This window comes from Ceratosolen solmsi, unplaced genomic scaffold, assembly GCF_000503995.2.
Source record: "Ceratosolen solmsi marchali unplaced genomic scaffold, CerSol_1.0 scaffold7, whole genome shotgun sequence".
Taxonomy (NCBI): domain Eukaryota; kingdom Metazoa; phylum Arthropoda; class Insecta; order Hymenoptera; family Agaonidae; genus Ceratosolen; species Ceratosolen solmsi.
In genome coordinates, this window is record NW_011948413.1 from 804419 (window position 1) to 825902 (window position 21484).

Consider the following 21484-nt stretch of genomic DNA (forward strand, 5'->3'; position numbering starts at 1 on the left):
CAATTTCTAAACAGTTGTTTAAGAATTATTATGATATGCATTTATGTGATACATTTTAATTTTATATTTTAAATCGTAACTTAAAGCGTTGGTAAATATTCAAAGAAAAAAATTTGAACCATCGTTTATCTCATAACATTTAAATAAAATATATCATCTCTCTTCAAATAACTTGAAAGTAAAAGTATATAAGACATAATTTCTCTAGTTTAAGGTTTAACGATCATAAAATTGAGTAATAATTATCCGAAAAAATTTTTCTTATCAATAAATTGTTCGATCCCACACGTAGTGACTGTTTCTAATGTAAGCTGTCTTGTGTACTGCTATTTACTTTTAGAAACCTGATAAACCTCTATATTAAACGGTATTTTTTCTATACTCTTTTGCTCTCTTTTTCTTTTTCAAGCATATACATTTTTATATATTATGTTTTATATCAAAGCGACGTATTAAATATATATTAATATTGCTTTCTCAATGCTTTTATTTTAATAAAAGTAATTTTTTATTTTTTGATATTAATATAAATAAAATCTTACCGTATTTGTTTATTTACCATATTAGATTACCATAATGAAAATCTTAAACAAAATTTCTTTTAAACAATCTATATAAAAAATCTCTATAACTGCATATAACTGCGTTAAAAGGTAGACATCGATTTCATTGCACCAACATTATTACACTTCTATTGTACATATTTTGTATGATTTTATAACAACTAAGTCTTAAATATGAAAGTTCAATGTTACTTATGATTTTAAATTAATAAAGTATATTTATCTAAATATCTTTTGAAATGTTAATTGAAATAATTTTGTATAAATATTTATTTACTTCGAATAATATTTAAATAATATATAAAAATTTGAATAATATTAAAAATTTTATTTCTTTTACATATCTTATCTTTTTGATATACTAACACTGTATATAAGCTTAATACTTACACTTTAGTTGATATATATCCCTATAGCTATTAATTTAATAACTGTTTTATGAAAAATGTTTGAATTTACGTTTTAAAAAAGTTTTACTTATTGTTTTAAAAATAAACTGCACAATTTAAAAACTTTTTAATTAATTTGAAACACAAATTTGATGAGAATGCTGATGAATAAGAGCATAATAAAAATCAAGGAATTAGGTTAAATATATGCGTATTAATTCATAAATATTTTAATATACTATATGATTAAATTATAAAATTGAATTATAAATTATTATTGTAGAAAAATAATAAGACATATACATGAATAATTGAAGTATAATATGAATTTCTTATATTATTGATTCTAAATTTTTTATAAGATTTATTTAATAATAAATAATAATTTACTATATACAAGCAATTTTAATTGTACTTGTATTCCACGTATTGTACACTCATAGTATTCTTTATGATTGAATTCTTACATTTACCGAAGCTATAATAGTCATAAATTTAATCGATGGGAATAAATATTTAAGATAAGAATAATATAGAAACATTGTATAATCAAATTCGCACAAATATATTCGTCAGCAAAGGCTGTGATTCTCATTTATAAAAATTTGTAATTGGAAGAAAATAATAGTTGGCAGGCTTAGATTTTCTCATCTGACACATTATTTTTCAATTTCATATGATTATCAAATCGTTAACACTGTTTACAGCACTCATTCCTTGCAGTTACCAACAATGATTTTTACGTCAAAATTTTCGGCTAACTTTTCGTATAAAGATTAAAAAACTTTTTAGTATTATAGAAAACAAATTATCTAGTCCTAATTCTTTCAACTTTCTATTTCTAGGATTTTATAATGCAATAATTAAATACAGAATAATATTTTAATTTTTTCTCTTTATTCAATTTTTTGTTATATAACTTATCCTTTTTAATTAAAAACTATAAAAATTATTTACAAATTTAATAAAATTATTTAAAAAATTAATCAATAATAATATGAATTTTTATAAAATATATTATTTTTAATTAAATTATATTATGTAAAAATCATAATTTCTAAAAGTTAATATACGATTATAAATAGTATATACGTTTTTTAATAAAACCAAAGAAATGATCGATTTATGGACTTTATATATAAATATTTCAAAACTATAATCGTCGGAATTTTTAAACATGATTAGATAAGGATAATAAATTCTGAGATTCATTGAAAAGACAAAGCAAAAATCTCGACTTGAGAGACTTAAAATTTTTTGTTTTAAACCAGTACCAAATTTTATGATTGATTTTTATGTGCAGTTATTTTGATACTGATTTTCAAAACTAGAAATTATGCTTTTGTTACGACAAAATTAAAAACAATTGTTTTGTTATTTTAAATAAAAAAATTTAGTACCTTGTATACATTTCTAATCAAATGTATTATAAATAAAAACAAAAAAGAAATTGAAAACAGAAGTATGCAATTATACTATGCAAAATTATGTGTAAAAAATATATGTATTCAAAGTTCAATTATAGTAAAATATGAAATTGTCGAAAAGATACATACTTCACCGTTTCAATACAAACTATTAATACTGAAATAACTACTTTATAGAAATTCATTAAAAACACTTATTTATATACTTATATACGTTCAACGTTTAGTAAACAATATATATAATAATATAAGTTATATAATAATATATAAAATAGTAATGAAGAATATGGTACTTAAATAATATACTTATCAGGAAACAGATAAAATGTAGTATCATAAAGATTTGTTACTTGAATAGATTGGAGTTGTAATATTCTTTTTATTTTTCTAATACCATTCTATTTTTAGTTATTTTTTATTTAAGTATTCTAGTTGAACTAATTGATACAATTTATTTAGTATATAAAAACTAACTATCAACTAATCTTGATATGTAACAGCTTATGTAATTTAACTTCATTTATGTTATAAAAATTTAACGGCTTTAACTTCATAAAAAAACAAATATAATATATTATTATGCTTTATAAATATTTATATATATATAATACAATATAAAAAATTACAAGTTTTTTAGCAATCAGAGAGATCTGTTTAAGAAATGGATTGCAATTAAATAAAAAATTAATAAATAATTATTCAACGGTCAGAAATAACTTATAAAATTTATTATAGAAATCAATTTTTATAAAATCTGTTTTGTTTAAAAATGATTAACTCACAAAAAATATCTTTACTAGATAGAATTCCTTTATTTTATGTAAATAATAATTGACTAGCTTTAAAAATTAATTTAATATAACTTTATAATTGGGTAGTTTTATATTATTATACTTATTAAATTATATTAAATATAAAATTATATTAAAATGTTGGAAAATATCTATAAATATTTTTCTTGTAAAATACATTGATATATGTATATATTAACATTAACTAATGTATATTAACATAGTTTCGTCGAAAATTTATTTTCACCTGTAAAACAAATGCATATAAACCGGATTTATACATCATCATATGTATTTAGATATCATGTATGTACATATCATGTATGAAATTATAATCGGGCAAACCACTTTTGCCAAACATGACAACAGGATAAATTACACTCATAACATTTACGACAAATTATTTAATCAAACCTTATTTTTAATTTTTTCCTTCTTCTCCATTTTTATAATGTTAAATTGACTCTTGAAGATAGAATTAGTGCCAGAAATTGTAACATGAAGACTAGAAAAAGAAAGATACATAAAAAGAGATGAATCCGCCCGAAAAATCTATTTCGACATTATATTCGTGTATAGTGATGGTTAGCAATGATCGTACAGAAAGACGACGGTACCTCATCTTTTCATCGAATCATCAGCAGTGATTAAAAGTATAAAAGGATTAAATTTAGTATAACCATTTGAGCATTCGCACCGCTTTTCTTATTTCCAATTTGTACGCCCTCCTAATCAGCTCTCGTTCACCTCGACCGAAACCCACATATCGTGAGTGGGGAAGATACCCTTTATGCTATAAGATTTTTTCTAGTTTATGCCATGAATTCTTTTCAATTCATTCACGGAATGCAACAGTTTACAATTGGAAAGTCATATCTACTTCCGCCAAAAACAGTCGATTCAGACCTGGATAAATGAATATTGTAATTCGCGATATAGCGCGTACGAACGGTCAGTGTCGGTCGGGATGAACGAGAAGCAAACGTGCAATAAACAAAAAAATTCGAGTAAATGGTCGAGCGCGTTGGCAATTTTGGGCATTTCAGCGGCATCGAGCGCAAGGATGAGGTCTACAGTCTTCGCCAACTGGAGGTGCGTGACTCTCGGCTAAAAGACGATCGGAAAGAGAACACAGCGACACCTCAACCACGAGCTCAGGTCTTAGAATCGAGCAAGCCCGTCGCCGACAAGCCCATCTCTGTCACGGCGTCTCTATTCCGCTACCAGGAGCGAACCAAACCCCAGCAGGCAGTCAGACTGAAACTCGACGACAAGGAAAACGATATCAATGATGTTAAGGTGCGTTGCACTTTTTTTAATTAAAAATATTTCTTGTACCGTAAATTCAGCCTTCATCTATAATTCTGCATTTAAGAATGTGGTTATTTCTTATTGTCAATTAATAAATCTATTTTTTACGCGAGTAAATGATACTATAAGTTTTACAAGCGAAGGTACGACTTTTACGGATCATCAGTTTTTCCGTTAGTCTTTTGTGATTTTTAACAAAAAATATGAACCCCTAACTTTTATCAAGATGCAAAATTTAATTTTTCATCGTCGATCAATACTTGATTCTACATTATTATATTTGTGTAGCGTTTTTTCAATTGTTGCAAAATGTATTAAATTGTCGAATAGATTTTTAGATGCACCATATTTCTAGTTTTGTTTAAAAATTTTGTTTTCATTTAATTCATTAAATCTATAGATTTTTTATTTTATTTCAATTAAATAAATCCATTATTGCTTTCAAAAACAAAAAGCACTTGCTTCTTAAAGATAATAAATGGCTATTTTTCATTTATTAATTCTGAAACGTAACAGTAAAGGGTTATTTATTTTCTCAATATAAGGAAATTTAAATCGATTAAGTAGTAGTTTTAAACTTACTTTATTTATAATTATTGTTTTTAAGAAATATCGTATATTGAGCAAGAAAGTAATAAATTTTAATTAATATACTATAAATAAAAAAATGATGAAAAGTTTTCGTTTTTCCATTAGGGAAACTTATTCGTGCTTGCATTTACGTACGTATAGTTAGATAAACTATAAAATACGGTTACTTCTGATTTGAATTAGGCGGGGAAAGTGCATACAATAACGTATAATAAGATTAGTAACACGTATACAGAATAAATAACCGCTTGATTTTTACACATCTTCCAGGTCAATGTGAACTCACCAGTGTGTGAAGTGGAACTCAAACAGCAGTTGCCGCCTGTCTATATAACTTCATCGATTCCGGATTCACCTATCTACCAAACACCAATTAGTAACAATAGCAGCAGACCTCCACCACAAACCGCGACCGCGAGTATCTTTGCGCCTCGTACTAAGGATATGAACAAGGGCTTCCTCACTTTCAGCGAAGACCAACCAGGCCTCACCAGTAAGATCACCGCATCTGTATCTAAAAATGCACACATTTTCTTTTTAAGGCATTCGTTGTACTTGCTAACTTAAATTCTTACCCAATGAAAGCAAATCTGTACAGTACATTCATAAGTATATTGAGATGCACGTATACTACAAGTACAGCGACATTTTAATGTAAACGGAAACAAAAGTTTATTCACTAACGTACGGTAATTCAACCAGGAGGTATATATTTTCGTGCATTTCGCGTATTTAGTATTTTACTTACCAATTAAAAAATAGTTCAAATCTAATTAAAATTAATTAAATTTTGAAAAAAAATAATTTTAAATTGGGTCCGATCGATTATTGTACCAAGAATTCTGACGGAAATAACTTGCTCGTATTCTCAAGATTTCGTGTTTTAACCTTTGGTTTTTTAGTGTTAAAGGATGAGCCTGAAGACTTGACACACCTTGCACCTACTGCGGGAGACGTGTGCGTGCCCCTCGAAGATCCACCTTTCTTGAGCGATATGCTCGACGAGTTCATTCTGCACACAAACTATTGTCCGCTACTAAGTCCCGAACTGCCGTCTGGCACTCCGGAACTTACTGAATCCGTCTGTAACGGTCCTGTGATCTCCAACATCCCCTGTCAAAACAAGGAACCTGAACAAGCGATACTTGGCGAATCAATGAGAAGGAACAAATTTTGTTCAACTGACAGCGGCGATCCCTTCATTTATAGAGACTCGCCCAGTCGCTGTAGTCTCACCACGGATCTTCACTCGCCGACGCTATCCAAAGTTCGTTTCCTTTTCTTTCCTTTTCAATCGGCGCTTTGAAACCAACCTTTTATCTCTTCAGTTCTTTTTTCTTTAACAGACCTTCATACTTATCTTTAAACAATTACTATTAAATTTCTTAATTATCATTTCATAAGGCAGCAATTAAAGAAATATGTAATTGGAATCTTTAGACCATTTACAATTCGTTGTAAATACATATATTATATACAAATAGATAAAATATACAACAAATCTCTACTTTCTTTATCCTAATTATAAGCTTATTTTGCAATACAAAACCAATCTGTCATTATATATGACATTTTCCCATATTTTAGTCGCTGTTGACTCATTACCGGTATTTATTTACTTTATAAATAGGTAATAACGAAAATACAGAACAAAATCACAGATACCAATTACCATGCTCAAATTTCTAGAATAAACTTTATCTAATTTTAACGTAGTTTGCATACAAGATATACTGTATATTTAAATATAAGAATATCATTTTACAGTTAGAGCAGCTATGTATCTCCTAAAATGTATTCTTAGGAATAGTTAAGTTAATTTATATAATTAATTTAACTTTCATTAAATTAAGTATACTTATTGAGATGCTTAGATATCATGTTAAAAATTAGTATTGATGATTGTTTTATTATTAAGAAATAATAATACTAAATCAAGCACTCGTTAGTTAAATTTTGTTATTAACTAATTATAGATTTCATATTTCAAATTTAACGAAAATTATTCTAAAGATATCATTTATTTAAATTTAACAATTCAGATTTAAAAATTAATTAATGTAAACAATAATGTGTTTTATTTTTAAATATAAACATAAAATATTACTAACATATAGGTTATACGTAAGAAATTACAATCACGTTTTATTTTAACTTTTATAGAAATAATCAATTGGTTTGCTCTTTAATATTTTTATGTTTGAAAATTTAATTTTTATAAATTTATGAATGATTTCATTTCATTAATAATTTAAATTTTTAAGTTATATTGATTCAATTTTTATTTCAAAGTTTTACTTTTAGAATAAAGGTCAAGTATTAATAAATAACAAAATGTTATATAAATTCTATATTTTGCTAAATTCAATACATACTTTATTTTTAATTCGAAAGTTCTTAATTATTTAAAAATGGAAATTTAGTTTATGTAGGAAATTTGTATAAATAATACATGATTATTTATACAATACTTTTTCTCTCAGGATAACTCGATTACATAATAGTATAAAGATTAGTTTATTGACAATAATTCATATAAATCTATATTTACTTAATAGTATAGCTTAATATTATACTTATATACTAAATGTAATTTTTGTAATTTACAGATTTTTAATATTCAATGAATAATTTGAGAAATTCCATTAATTTTATAATTAAAAAAAGATTAATCACGTAATCGCGATACTAAGTTTAGAAAATTGATGAGTAGATTATGATAATTTTGAGATCATTATATGGCTTACGTTTGTTTTCTAATTAGTGTTCTTTTATGTCTTTAGAAATAAAATATAAACATTGCAGTACATCAGCTCTAAATGTGATATAAAACTTTTAGCTTAAAAAAATTAAAAAATCCGAAGCAATATTTTTCCATTAAAAGAAAGAGGATCGACATTATTTTTTTAGAATTAACTTTTTCACTTCATAATTACTTATTATAATAATGAAATCTGAATAAAGTTAGTTTATACATCTGTACCGTCTGCTGTAGCTATATATAGCTACAGTTAGCAAACCACAACTTGCAATGAATTATTACAAAAAAGTATTATAATAACTTCATAGCCTTAAAAAAAAATTTGTTAAGTATCTGAAAATGCCCTTTCAACATCTATGTATATGCATCTATTTAAGAGCCCGGAAGGCAGTGGTGCCGGTGATTCTTTGAGTAGTCCGAACGGTAGCGGAGATAGTGGCCTTTTCGAAGACGAGATGTTAATGCTGAGCATCAGCGATGTCATGGCTGATGACGAGCTGACACTGCGAGCTCCATATATACCGATGTCCGACCAAGACGAAGCTCTACAATTACTTATCAGTGACGACATGGTTATGTGGAGTCCAAGTCAATCCACTGATAAAAAGTCTAAATGGTAGGAACAAGGGCTGTATTTCATTTGATGTAATATTTTTTTTTTACTAGTGCATTCAAATGTTTTTTGTTTTTTGTTTTTTTTTTGCTTTTCTTTAATAATGCATTGAATGTTAACATTCTTGTAGAACATTTTTAAAAGCATTTCTTATATTTATTTGGTATTGTAATACAACTAATTTCAATCATACGTACGTATATAATTAAATGCTATTCTTATATGTTAAAATATCATGAAAATCTAACCAAGTCTATTAATGATTCAGCTATATTTCTTTTTCTAATTGCTAATTGTCAATATTTTTTATTGTTTTTCGTATAGGTTAACGGATACGGGCGAAGACAATGCAAATTCCAGTTTAGCTCAGTTACTAACTAGTGAAATAAGTTCAAAGAAGATTAAGGATCGTGAAGAAACTCTCGTTAATCCAACACATGGCCTAGGACAAATTAATTTAAAAAGTTAGTATTATTACTCATATCTGTAATAATATTATAAATACTTTAATGTGATCTAAATTACATTTCTTGCAATGACTTAATTGATTATTTAATTTATAGTATTTTAATTTAAAAAATCATAAAAATAAAATTAATTTTTTAATAGAAATAAATTTATTACTGAAAGAGACAATAAAAAGAATGACCACATTTATAGCTGAGAATGTTTTTAGAATCAACGAACAAATATCTTCTTTCAGATACTACAAAGAACATCACTGCCGATCGAGAACGCACAAATAAACGCGTGCACACATTCTGCAATAAGTCCAATCATGAAATTAAACGTATTAAGCACAATGATAGCAATATCACCAATAATAATAATCTCTCCAGTCTCGAAAGTATTCTGTCCGTGTCAATTGAAAACAGCCCACTGCTTCAGCAATTGGCTTCCCAACAGGCTACAAAAAACCGAAATTGGCAGAATCAGGTGACATTGGACACATGGAGTCGAAATGGCAATAACATCTACGAGGACTCAAGTCTCTGCCGAATACAAAACTTACATAAAATCATCATTGAGGATGATGGAGGTGGGAAAACAAAGTCACATCAACATCAGCATCAGTTACAACAACAACAATCAAACAGCGTTCTGATGAATTTGCTAGTTTCCGGCTGCGACGTGAGTGCCGGTTACGTGTGCTTGACTAAGCAAAATTCGAGAACCTCGAAGGGCATAACAAATAAATGAACTATGAATTCAAAAACATTGAAGCGCACCTTATCTTTGTTATAAGTGGCACAAATGTACAAAAGGGAAAGATAACAAATTAGAAGTTTAATCATCATACGTTATTCTTTCTGTAATCGCGTTCTTTTTTAACATACTTGATATCAAATGCCAGTCTGGTAACTGGACTTTATTATTCCGCGTATCTTATGTATGTATAAATTCTATATATGCGCAAGCCGGAACAATTATAATCCTGCCGATAAGTATGAACGAACAAGTGTTTGTAAAACCGTATGTTACACACGATAAACAATATATCAAACTTGTATAAGCGTTTATGCTTACAATTTGGACCTAAAACGCATACGAGATTGTTAAAGCTTAGTACCGGGTTTCTGTATTTTTCTATCGGAATTTCATTTTGTGAACAATTGTTTGTAAAAACTTAAAAATTTATATAAATATTCAGTTCAAATCAATTGAAGGCGTACGCGTCGGCAACACATAAACGCCTATCTATATTCGCATGCAACTGTGAATATCTAAGTATGAACAAAAATAACATAAAAAAAAATAATGTAGTGTCAAGTACTAGTAGATGCCTGAGAAGCTGTTAATATTAATATTAATACAATAAAAAAGACTGTCAGAAACGAGATTAATATTTATGCGATAAGAACAAGAGAGAAAAGATAAGCAAAAGTAGTTTAACATTTAAAAAAGGAATTTTTATCTACAAAGAAGGCGATGTTCCCGCTCTCTTGAGTTAATATTGTGTACATATTGAAGACAAAAAAAATATATATAGAAAATATATATACATATACATATACATGTATATATAGACATGTATATAAATTATATATACATGTGTGTATATATTTATATATGTAAATATATAAATTGTTGATCAATCGTTAAACTGAAATACATAATATAAAAAATGATCGTCTACAAAATATGACTTCTGCTGCGTTTCAATTCCTTATCTCAAATCCACTTCCTCTACTTAGCTAACATTTTTCATCTTTTGTAAAATTTTCTTTGTTTCGGTCCTTAGTTTTTCATTTTCAAATTAAATATTTTATGTACTAGCATATATATTCTTTGTTCTTATAAGTGTTGTATTATAGTATTTTATTGACTAGTTAAAATTCATTTTAATAATATTCATTGCAACTACATATGAATTTCAATATTATAAGGATTTATAATATTAAATAAATTGATTAGAAAATAATTGTACATATAATATTAATATGCTACTAATATATATAATTTATTAATGATATACCTATATTTATTATTATACATATAATATAATTTAAGAAAATATGCATTCAAGGAATTAAAAAAATTAGTCTTACTATACAAATTATTCAATAGTAACAATATTAATTTAAATTCTAAAGTTAAAATATAATCTTAATTTATAAGATATTAATGTCAATAATATGAGTAAGAACATAGTGCTCTCAATATATCTTATTAATCTTAATTTTATTACTTGATAAAAGATTTTTCTGAAAATGTTCGTTTTCACACTCATTTTCATACATAAAATTGCTCAAATCATTCTTATATTAACTTACCTTTCATATTTTTTAAAATATACTTAACATTATTGATAAAATACTATTTAAATAAATATTTATTAATAATTAGTACCATCTGTTCTACAGAATGAACTTTGCTGTATCTTTTTTTAGAAGAAAAGAACGAATAGTTATTAAATAACTGAATTAGTCATAGAATATTCAGAAATCGCTACTTATCCTTAACATATTTATTTTTTATATGAAAATAATGACCTATTCCTTAAATAATAATACTTAGATATTATAGTTTTCTAAATTTGTTATTCTACAATTTCCAGTAAAATATATGAGAATTACATAATAGATAATAATAAATAATGTATTTTTATGTCATTTTACATTAATTCATTTCTGCTTTTTCTGACATTATCCCTTACATCCTTTAGAAATGCAGCAGTTTTTTTAATCAATAAATTTTTTTTAATCCGGCAAGTAATTTTTTGGTAAGAAAATCATTAGCATTTAATTTTTACAAGAACATTATGTTGTTTCAATGTATTAATTTTAAAATTAAAAAAAGAGTACTTGATAATATTAATATTTTATTTATTTGTAGTTTTATATTTAAGCTATAAGGTAATCTTTTTTTTAAATATTTGGAAATTGAGTAAAAAAATATTGACTAATTTAATTATATAAATTGTATGTTATAAGTGAAATTATACTATATAATATATAATATTTAATATTATATATATTTATATAATAAAATATATATATATATTATATTTTATACTATATAATATTTAATATACCAAAACATAAAATAGAAAAAAGTAAAAGTTAATAGAATGTAAAAAAATTTATTTTTACTTAATGCATATTTGTGTTAACATATTATTCTTGTTTTCTAATATATAATTTAATTTATAACAAAACTTCTTTTTTTGATGGATAAATAAAATATTTAAATAAAATTTGTATAAGTTTTAATATTTAAGTAATGTCATTAAAATTTTCTATTAATATAAATAAAGAAAAATATTTGTGTTTGTAAAGTCTCGATGAAACTTAGCAAAACCAATGTAAAAATGAATTTTTCAACAATTTAAAATACGCTTTATATTAAGAAGCGTATCAATAAATTATCCTTACAAAGCGGATTTGTGCAGTAAATTCTCTATAAGAGTAGCCATTAATTTAATTTACGCATATAAAGAAATCGAGCAAACCTGTAGATAGTTATACATTTGACTAACGAATTTATTTGGCCCGTAGGTCCAAGATCTTGAGAGTCAGTTCGATGAGAGGATGTCGGGAAATCATCAAAAACCTTCGAACCTACAGATATACATCGAAGAGCAACTCCAACATGTACCCCAATGGTCGAACAGTACGCCAAACTTTGGCTCCAGTAAGCGTCAAAAAGTTTACGAGCCTATAAATTATGAGGAGGAACTCGGCTTCATAAGTACTGCAAGCATTGTACACGAGAGTGACGAGCTCCTGCGTACCCTCGAACCCAATCTTGCTTGATACGAGTTAAAGATTTAGGCAAGATGTAAACAGGTTGAGTTATGAGGAGGGTGGGGGGATATGAATGTATATGCAAAGTAAATATAGAATGACTGGGTGACAATGATAATTCTCTTATGAGGCCTTTCACGAAATCGTTTGTTACTAATTGTGAATATACATATGTAAATAGAGATACACTTGTCGAAGAAAAAGGGAGGCTGGCAATACGGAGAAAATACCACGTTCTTATACGTTTGTGGAATTGTTTGCCATTGCAATTTATATGATCTATGCGAATATCCATATTTTATACAAAGATATGTATTACTTTATCTTGAGATAAAATATTCTGAGTGATTTTTGCTACTAAACCAAAATTCAATATTGCTCTGTAAAAGAAAAGCATTATAGCATACGTAATTTTAGTGAGGTAATTATATTAAAATCATTATCAATACTTTTCCGATATAATTTTATTGATACAAGTTTCAATAAATTATATACAACACAAATTAAATTTTAATCATTTATATAAATGTAGATATTGTTTGTTTTTTCTATACATGAGTATGATAATGGGATAGTAAAATTTCTGTAATATTTCCTCCGTGTTGTAAATGCAAATATCACCTCTTCTGTATACATATTTAATTAAAAAAAAGGAATCCATTTTTATTTAACCTCTTTTTTTTCTTTACTTGTTATATTGTTTTACTGATGAAATTATGAAAAAGGTTATTTGGAATTATTTTATGTAATAAATTGTCTTAGTTTGTATACAATCTATCTAAATTTTTACATCTCCTAATTTACTCTATTATTTTCTAGTATATTTTCTAGTATATTTTCCTATTATTATTTAGATAACATTTTTTGCAAATTACAATAAATAAATTTTTATAAATATTTAATTAATTATGAATATAAAATTAATAAAATTTGTAATGATAAAAATATTAAAATATATATATAACTAAAAAAAGATTAACGTTTCCTGTGTATCTGTATGAATTTATTACCATTTTAGTATATAATTGTTTTAGGAAACAATTAATATAGTATATATTTGAATCATTTGAGTTAAAAATAACTTAAAAATTACAATTATAAATCGATGGCATTTGAAGTTTCTTTTTTTAATATTAGTTGATATTTCTGATGAAATTGAATTTTAAATGCTACATTTAAACCCTAGGTTTACATTAAATATTTTATATTTACGGGGGTGTTAATATATTTAATTTTCATTGCAAAACCTACAATTTATTTTGAAAAATATTTGTATAAATGGTAACAATAGTTATTTCCATGTTTGTTTTTTTTATTTAGGTCGAATTTTATATTACACTGCGTTTATATTGTATACTAAAAAATGCAACAGACATGTACAATACATTACATAAACTGATTATTTACAAACATATAATAAAGGTATAAAGATTACTTTTATTATTTATACTAATTATATAATAATAGATAAAATAGCATGATTATGTAACAATCATTCGTCACTTGCATGATCAAAGACAAATAACGTTTTTAAACATAGTTAAAAAAAAACAATTAAAGTTAAAAAAGTTATATAGTAATGTCGAAAAAACAAAATGAATAAATTAATCGGCATAGAGTTTTAACTGAATTTGTAAAAATAAATAAATAAAATTATTTAATGTTAAAAACTCTTTCGAGTAACTGCCATATAAAGAATCAATGAGTGTGGATAATTGGGATCAAATAAGACATATAATTGCTTATATGTGGAAAAAAAAGCAGAAATATGCAAATATAACGCTATAAAAACATTGTATTTCTTATCTGTAATCTATATAAAAGATAGGTGAAACATATAATATCAAATGTGATGGAGATTCATAACATTAATACAGAATAAGCTATTGTAAACGTTATATAATATTTACTTAAGTTAATATAAATATATTTTGCATTTTATGAAAATACACAATTATAAAATATTATATTATAACTATTTGTTTACCTTTTCTATGATATATTTTTAAAACAATGATTTAACAAATATTGATTTAAAAATTTTCTATTTACAAAGAAATTCTAAACGTATTAAAAATTGATAAAGCATAAAAAATTAGATAATTAGATAATCGTTATTGAACAATTAATATTCTTTTATTTCTCTGCTTTTCAAAATGTGTTTAAACAATAATATCAAATAATTTCAAGATTTCAAAATGGTTATTAATGCTATATTATGTAAAATAATACGTATGTTACCAGTAATAAAATTAAAATATTTTTAAATATTTCAATTTTTACGAATCAGTAGTTCACAAATAAAACTATTGATGTAATAATTGTAGGATAAAAAATTTTTCTGTATTTATGAAACGTTTGTGTAAAACAATTTAGATGCAAAGATCGACTAAGGCAAAAACACATGCAGAAAGAGAAAAAAGAGAAAACTTACAGGATCTGTAGTTACAAGTAGTAAAGAAATATTTTCTACATGTAATACTATTGTCTATATTGGATATCCTAGTGATCAGTATGTGTGTTAATGGTATATTCGTTGGGGGTACTTCTGTTAATGTCATTAACAAGAACTGCAAACTGATGTGCTTGGATTCTGGGACTTCTGATGGCTTTTACGCATACTGATTGACTGTGTAGAGGAAGATCAATTACAATATTATAAATCACTTGCGTTTACTCTAGCCTATTTTAGAAGTTCTCGAAATATAATTGTTAACTGAAATTTATTATAATATTAGTTTCAATCACGTGTATTAAAAACAGTTTTATTTATATTGTAAAAATTTCCAGTTTAAGTTTGATAAGTTTTTAAAAAATTAATTTTAGAATTAATTTCATTATTTTTCTTCTCAAAACATTTATTACAATTTTATTGTTATTTTAAAAATTATACTTTAAAAAATTCATTTATCGTTTTTATAATTTATTAATTTTCTATATGCTGTTCTTTTTTATGATTAACTAACGGACAGATTTAATTGTATGTTTCTTTTTATTTACTTTATTTAATAATATGAAATTAGTTTAAAAATTTGCTATTGCTACTTTTTATATTAATTTAAATTTATTATTACATTCCTAATTTATTAAATTTTATACTTCTTTGTCTTGTTTAAATCAGAATATTCATGAATATTTTAAATTTACAATCATTCTATATTTTATAATTCAAATATGTTATGCTTCTATATAATTGTAATATACATTTTTGGTAGCAATTTTTCTATTGAAATTCATTGTTCTGGTATTTACAAATGACTATCGAATACTTTTAGTTAAAGATTATTCGGTATAAAATTTTCGCATACTATTTTATTTATTAACGATAATGAACTATCTTCATGCATTGCGTCAAAATATAAATGTTTTTGTTGGAAAATTTTAACATCAAATTAGTATCTTGGAAATCTATTCTATATGTTACAGATCTAATTTTATAATTTAACGTCTTCTTCAGAAATTTTATTCGAACTTTTATTAGAAATTATTAATTGTATGATATTGATGCACCATATAATATAATATAGTATAGTTGAAAAAAGTTTGTTACTACTTAATTAATATTTACATGATTATGTATAAAAACGTACATTATACAATAAAATAGATTCGAACAATTTATGCATTAAAATGATATATTCACCTTTAAAATAACAAGAAATAATCAGAATTAGAATAAAATAGGTTAAAAAAATACTGAAATAAAACCTTCAATTTTATAGACGTTTCTTTACACAAATATTATATTTTATTTTACATGTTAATTCTTTTAAATTTTGAATATAAAAGAAATTAATGAGTTGAATACGAATTTAATATTTCTGGTCCAGATTAATACAATATTCAATTTAATTATTTCAGTATAGAAATATTGTATTGCTGTATTTAATATAGTTTAATGTAATGAATATTATAGTACATAAAAATACAAAATTATTTATGAAAATATAATTTATGAAATTACATTTTATTTGCTAGAAATAGAATAAAAATATTAGGTCTGAATAACTATTAATTACTTATTTAATTTACTATTTTTGTTAATATTAAATTAATAAACAAAAGTTATTGTGTTACCTAAATGCATATAAAATAGTAAAGAATTCAACTGTTTTTAATGTCTAATACTAAGAGATTTACAATGATTGCTGCTACCAAAGTAATACTGTGGAAAGTACATTTGTAATTTTAAACAGAACAACGTTATAAAATCAATAACTTGTAAAAAGTATAAATTTATTAATTTTTAATATTTTTGATGTTTCGTTACTCGTGTAATAAATTATAAGGTAAATAAATATAAACAATTAACAAGAATCGAACTTTATTAGCAATACAGAGGAAAGAAAAATACATGTTTCGTAATGTACAGGAATCTGACGAAAAAAATTAAGACAAAAAATTTAAATTCGGTATAGGGTATTTTAATATACAATCCGTAACTGTCTATTATCCATAAATAAATATATATGCATTTACAAATTTAAAATTTGAAATTTCAATTTACAAAATTGTCAATCTCCTTGACCCTACTGACTGACGAAATCTAGGAAAAGCAAATTGTCGCTCTGAATTAATTACCTTTCCTAATTATTTTATATTTTGTATACTTGCTTATCTAAAATCTCTGTCTTTGCTCCACTAAATCTTTTCTTATTAATAAATTGATTATTGTTATAATTTCATAACAAATTCTCTTTATAAAATTAAATAATAAATATTTACAAATTAATAAGTTAATATTACCGAATTCTGATAAATGTAAACAAAAAAATAAAAATTTTTTTTCTTTTTGTATACATATTATATATTATTAATCATTAAAAGAACAATAATTATGTATCATGATTATAATTTTTTAAATAATTACAAAGAAAGCCAATTACAGAAAAATAGAGATACATAACATTTTTTTCACTTAATCCATTTGTATTGTTCTCCTCGTTGTCTTGTATATTTTATCTACTGTATATTGTTTATTTTGGATTGTTTTATTTCTATTAGATAATGGCCCCCACCTCGTTCTTTTCAATCATTGTGTAAAAATGTTTAAAAGAGAAGAGGATGATTTTTTTAGTGTTACTGCACAAGTTTTCCCAATTGAAATAAGTATCATTAAATATTGATTTTTTTATCTTAAAATCTGAAATTAAATTCTTTTGTCGATATCAAGTTCTATAGATTTATTTAATTTTGTTTTTTTATATGCGTATCGATAATAAAGTTCTTAGTTATTTTATTATTTGTGTTATATGTTTATAGTTACCGATCAGTCCTTGAATATACAGATAAAAACTTTGCACCACTTATAGTGTAAACTAGATATGCAAGGTTAAAATATATTTTATTTGCTCTTTTATATCAACAATAATTAAGTATTATCAACAATTAATAAATATCGATTTTTTATATTTTTTAAAGCAATACATGGAAGCAATTAGTAATTAACTCTTGCGAATAAACGACGATAAAATTTTATTTTATAATTTGCTTTTATAAATTAAAAAAAAATGTTATTTATATATCTACGTATTTTGTAATGGTTATAAATTAATAATAATAACATTTTTAAGTAAACTTTCTTTAAGAAAGTAGCATGTAGTCGAATAAGCGAATGGCAGATTCAAGGAATCATTTCACTTGCATGCTCGACACAAAGTTCTATATACACGCGCGCGTGTGCATCCATCCATCTACCTTTCCATGCACCAACGCAAATACACATCTATTTATTTAAATGTTTTTTGATACTCCATATTTATCACAAACGTTGTTATATATATTCAGTAATGAGCTTTTATATGAATTTATTTATTGATTCATTTTTTATTTACTTTGACGTCAATCTCATTAGTTTCTTATACGCCATTTTAAAATACAATAAAGACGAATTAAAAAAACTCAAGTATTAAAATTTGTACGAAGTTTATTGTTAATTCATAATAAATGCAAGGTAAATAAAAAACTAATCAAAAATACAATATGATTTAATTGTAAATAAAATATTATTCTTACAAACAATAAATTGAATGTATTCATATTATTTGGTAATCTTTTTATCCAAAGCAATATCGTACAACTTTAAAATATTTGAATTTTTAATACAATAAAACTATTATTAAAGGTATCCAAATTGTATGCAATATAAAAAAGTTTTATCCATGGTTATCGTGATTATAATTACACTTATATAATCACAATTTATATACGCAAAAAACATAAAATAAAAATTTAAAGAAAGATCGTTTGTTGTACTTGAATAACGTTTCACATTTATTTTTCACCGTTTATTACTTTCTCGATATACACAACTCTTTCTTATTACTACTCTTATTTGCGCAGTTTTACACATAAAATATATACGTACGAGCAAGGGTGCACATGTTTGTATATTTAATCGTATGTATAATCAATAAGCATAGTATGGAGGCTTTGCAAAAAGCGACTAATGCGTGCATGCGTCTGTGGGAATGTATTTATATTTTGTGATAGGTATTTAGATGTTATCAGCATTTTTATTTGATTCCTCTGTTGCTTTATCTTCGATACCGGGTCAAGAGCAAATCGGAAAAGCTCTTCTTTGCTCGAGTTACCAAGGATTAAGGGACTTCTCACTTTCTATACAAGGTAGTATAACTCGTAAAAATATTATGAGACTTATAATTTCTGTTTTAATTTAAGTCTTATTATTAATCTTATAATTTAATACGCATCAAGTAAATTAATTACATTTAGAAAAAGAGCAAAATTATTTAAGTTATTTACTAACTTTAATCAATAATTTATTTGCGATAAAAGATAGATTTAAAATGGAAATGTACTAGATACGATGAATCTATACAACTGGTAAATTTTATATTTGAAATAAATATAGATTCTCATTTTATGGATATAATAAAATTAGCGATAGACAAAAATAAGAAAATTGTGTATGTTATTTCTCTAAACTTGCGCTTACTTTTTCTCTTTTCTCATATTGTTTTAGTCGTTTCTATTTCTATACATTTGCATTTTTCTACAATCACTGAATATTCACCAATTAAACTGATTTGTATGATGATTTCGTGAATAATTTTCTATTACATTTTTATACATTGAAGAGTTTTACATTAAAATTGGTGCTTTGAGGACATACTTGTGTACACACATTCATCTCTCGTTTTATCTCTTTCTTTTTCCTCATTATTTATCTATCTCTCATGCTCTCACTATGTCAGTTCTACAATATATATTTCTCTACAATACGTATACAAGCTTCTGTATAAATACAATAATGTACAAGTTATTTTAATGTTTCAACTCACTCATGTATCATAATTTTGTTTAACATTTAATTTGTAACTTGCTTTCAATACATATTGGAGTTGAACCTTACCGTGACCTTAAGTCGCATATACATTTCTTATATTTCTTATATTCTATTAAGAGACCTACTCTAAGATTAATGAATTTCTTTATTTCTTGGTACTATTGGTCTTCTTCGTGTGTTTCTACTAAATTATACGAATAACTTCGTGCAAATATCGCAAAACTTTTCTTTATATTTTCATTCTAAAAATAAGAATCTGCGCTCATTTTCAATTATTGAAGCTCATTTTACCTTTATTTATCGCATTTTTGTTTCTCGACATACTTATAAATTTAAATAAATTGCGATTATGCAGTACCTTAACAAAATTAACTGTTTTATATTTCTTTCTATTTTTGTCTATTAATCTCTTGTGTCGATTATCTCTCTTTCATGTTTTTCTTATTTTAAATTTCGTTAAGTTACTCCTCTACTATCCCGAGCAGCAACGGTTGATACTCGGCGAACGACAAAATGCTCTATGTGTTTATTTTCATTCATTTTTGTAAAAAATGAAGAAAAAAAATATTTAGCATTTTTCTATTTTATTATTTGTTAAATAGTAATAATAATTTATTTGAAGTAGTGTTCTTGATAAATCACGTGTGAATATTTATCAGGAAAGATAATTAAACATTGTCCCTCAACCGAAACCCGTATTATGTCAATGCACTGAATAAGATCGTTATGTTTTGTTTTTCTTTGATTTTTTGTTTCTTTTATTATTATAAGAAATCAGTAATCATTGAAAAAAGTTGCTTAAAGACGTATCTAGACTTTTTATCAGTCGATTTTAAGGTTCAAGACCTATTAATAATGTTAATTTGATAAGAAAAGACAAATGCTCTAACTTTTTAATCTAATAAATTCTCAGAAAGTATCGACAAGTATGTGATATGCGATTAGACATTACAATTCTGATAAGACTCGGCAACTTCGTAACTTCGAAAAAGTATAAATCAGATAGCTAATACATCGCTATAGACAAATCATTAATTTAAAATATAAATTGTAAGATAGTAGAGGAAAAAAGTGTTTTTTGTTCTTATTCGTTATTTTGTAATTTTTTTTTATTATTTACATTCTGTAATTAAGTTTTTATTTTTAATATTATTTTCTTAATGTTCAAGATAAGGAATACTACATACACCGATAAGTGACTGATCAAAGATATAACATATTGTGAATGCATTTTACGATCTTGTTTTCTATTTTCTTCGTTAATAAGGGTCTTACGAATAGAAAATGAGTATATTAAAGACACGTAAAGTTGAGCTGACTCAATGCCATAGTAATATAGATATTGTAATTAAGAATGCAGATTATATATCGAGTTCACTGATATAAAAGTTATATTTCAGGTAATTTGAAAGCTAATTAAACATTCAAGCTATTAAAATTTTTCTTTTTTTTTATCTTGGATAAAATAAAACATTATCAGAA

At 24.8% G+C, this 21484-nt stretch overlaps 1 protein-coding gene across 1 annotated transcript in view; it reads left to right on the plus strand.

Annotated features, from left to right (window-relative positions):
• The window catches only part of sima (HIF-1 transcription factor component sima), a 48997-nt gene extending 35936 nt beyond the window's left edge, over positions 1-13061 (plus strand). Inside the window, exons 8-14 of the mRNA XM_011506372.1 lie at positions 4217-4469; positions 5343-5565; positions 5975-6339; positions 8211-8449; positions 8771-8910; positions 9150-9577; positions 12445-13061. Of these exons, the coding sequence (XP_011504674.1) occupies positions 4217-4469; positions 5343-5565; positions 5975-6339; positions 8211-8449; positions 8771-8910; positions 9150-9577; positions 12445-12702 (1906 nt within the window). The 3' untranslated portion in view covers positions 12703-13061. The remainder of the gene's footprint in view (positions 1-4216; positions 4470-5342; positions 5566-5974; positions 6340-8210; positions 8450-8770; positions 8911-9149; positions 9578-12444) is intronic.
• The last annotated feature ends 8423 nt before the right edge of the window (positions 13062-21484 follow it).